Here is a 2,500-nt window from a genome sequence, read left to right as displayed (position 1 = left end):
TTAAGTCAAACAGAGGCAGAGGTGTTGCATGTTGAGGATGTGTCCTATGCCTGTGCTGAATGTGAGTCTGTTCCCTGTGTGTGTGTGTGTGTGCGTGCGTGCGTGCGTGCGTGCGTGTTTGTGTGTGTGTGTGCTTGAATGTGAGTCTGTGCTGAATGTGAGTCTGTGTTAAATGTGAGTCTGTGCTGAATGTGAGTCTGTGTTAAATGTGAGTCTGTGCTGAATGTGAGTCTGTGCTGAATGTGAGTCTGTGTTGAATGTGAGTCTGTTCTCTGTGTGTGCTGACGTTGTGTGTGTGTTTGCAGTGGAGGCCGGAACATCACGGTGACTGGAGCTGGCTTTGATCTGATCCAGAGCGCCTTCATGCTGGTGCTGCCCTCTAAAGACGAGACCTCCAGCCAGAGCGGCTCCGTTAGGGTGAGTCCCAGAACCCCACAACTCAACTACCCCACAACTCCACTATCTCACTACCCCACTACCTAACTACCCCACAACTCAACTATCTAACTACCCCACTACCTAACTACCCCACAACTCCGCTATCTAACTACCCCACTACCTAACTACCCCACAACTCAACTATCTAACTACCCCACAACTCCACTATATAACTACCCCACTATCTAACTACCCCACAACTCTACTATCTAACTACCCCACTACTACACTACCCCACAACTCAACTATCTAACTACCCCACTACCTAACTACCCCACAACTCCGCTATCTAACTACCCCACTACCTAACTACCCCACAACTCAACTATCTAACTACCCCACAACTCCACTATATAACTACCCCACTATCTAACTACCCCACAACTCTACTATCTAACTACCCCACTACTACACTACCCCACAACTCCACTATATAACTACCCCACTACTACACCAGAACCCCACAACTCCACTATCTAACTACCCCACTACCTAACTACCCCACAACTCCACTATCTAACTACCCCATTTATCCACCACCTAACTACCCCCCCAACTCCACTATATAACTACCCCACTACCTAACTACCCCACAACTCCACTACCTAACTACCCCATTTATCCACCACCTAACTACCCCACAACTCCACTATATAACTACCCCACTACCTAACTACCCTACAACTCCACTATCTAACTACCCCATTTATCCACCACCTAACTACCCCACAACTCCACTATCTAACTACCCCACTACCTAACTATCCCACAACTCCACTATCTAACTACCCCATTTATCCACCACCTAACTACCCCACTACCCCACTACACTGTAAACCTGAACAAGTTCAGAGAACTCAAAACTTTTGATGTAACGATTACATAAGACAATTTGAGCACATATATTATTTTTTTAAGTAAACTTAACTCAAAAATTATGCATCGGCTATTCAGATTTTTTGTGTTATCATTTTCATAATTTTTGAGTTCTCTGAACTCATATGATATTATTCCAAAATCGTAAAGGATTTAGCCTCGTTAGATATTTGTGTTTCTCTGGGTCTTTTCTCAAACTAGTTATTACGCCCTTACAAGTTTTTGAAAGGGTATCTTCCTTACGTTCCAACTTCTTGCGCAAGCTCTTACTGTAGACAGAACTGTCATTGGACCGCCTTCCCAGTGTTGCCACTGCATTTACATTTACATCTGTGATTTAGCAGACACTTTTATCCAAAGCAATTGACAAGGAATTTTGCATTTATAGATTGTGAGCAGTTTAGGGGTTCACACTTATACACTTGGTAAGGAGGAGTGGGGAATCGAACTAGCAACCTTCCAACCTCTGGATTACTAAACAACTCCTCTACCTTAAGTCTGCTGTGTCCGTCTCTCATCACAAGAGCTTTGCGATGGTGCTCTCAACGACGTTGATGACGTCAGATACTAATTTTTTTTTAGTTATCAGGCAATGTTAACTCAAACAAATACATTCCAATACAATTAAAACGTCTGCACTTGCTCAGAAAACTAATACATTTTAAGTTGGGTCAACTAAATACCAGGTTTTAAGTACTGAATACATAATGTTAATGAGTTAGTAGAACTGTCTGGGTGTACCACACTACATAATTACCCCACTAACCAACTACCCCACTAAGCCACTACCTAACTACCCAACAACCACACTACTTAACTACCCCCCTTCCCAGCTACTCAACCACCCAATTACCCCACTACAGCCCTACCCATCACACGCACCACTCTTGGCTGTCAATCAATGTCAGTACCAATTGCGGCAGGAGAGAGAGGGTTTCCATGGAGATGCACAGAGGAGATCTCTTGACAGTTTTTAGACAGGTGTTTGACTATCTACAGGTTGGAATATTGGAAGGGTTTCACGCGCCTCCCTCCCTTCCTTCTTTCTCTCTCTCTCTCTCTCTCTCTCTCTCTCTCTTCCTCTCTCTGTCTCTCTCTATCTGTTTCTCTCTCTCTCTTTCTCTGTCTCTCTCTCGCTCTGTCTCTCTCACTCTGTCCGTTTCTCTCTCTCTCCCCCTCTGTCTCT

At 44.4% G+C, this 2,500-nt stretch overlaps 1 protein-coding gene across 3 annotated transcripts in view; it reads left to right on the top strand.

The window, feature by feature from the left end:
* LOC308375325 (plexin-B2-like) overlaps positions 1-2,500 on the top strand; it is a 164,680-nt gene that overhangs the window by 137,040 nt on the left and 25,140 nt on the right. For all 3 annotated transcript variants that reach the window (XM_080851408.1, XM_080851407.1, XM_080851409.1), the window contains exon 21: positions 306-417. In XM_080851408.1, the coding sequence (XP_080707534.1) occupies positions 306-417 (112 nt within the window). The remainder of the gene's footprint in view (positions 1-305; positions 418-2,500) is intronic.

The sequence above is a fragment of the Sprattus sprattus genome (assembly GCF_963457725.1).
Source record: "Sprattus sprattus genome assembly, chromosome: 14".
Classification (NCBI taxonomy): domain Eukaryota; kingdom Metazoa; phylum Chordata; class Actinopteri; order Clupeiformes; family Clupeidae; genus Sprattus; species Sprattus sprattus.
Note: the sequence above shows the minus strand (reverse complement) of the source record. Positions and strands in the feature narration are given on the sequence as shown.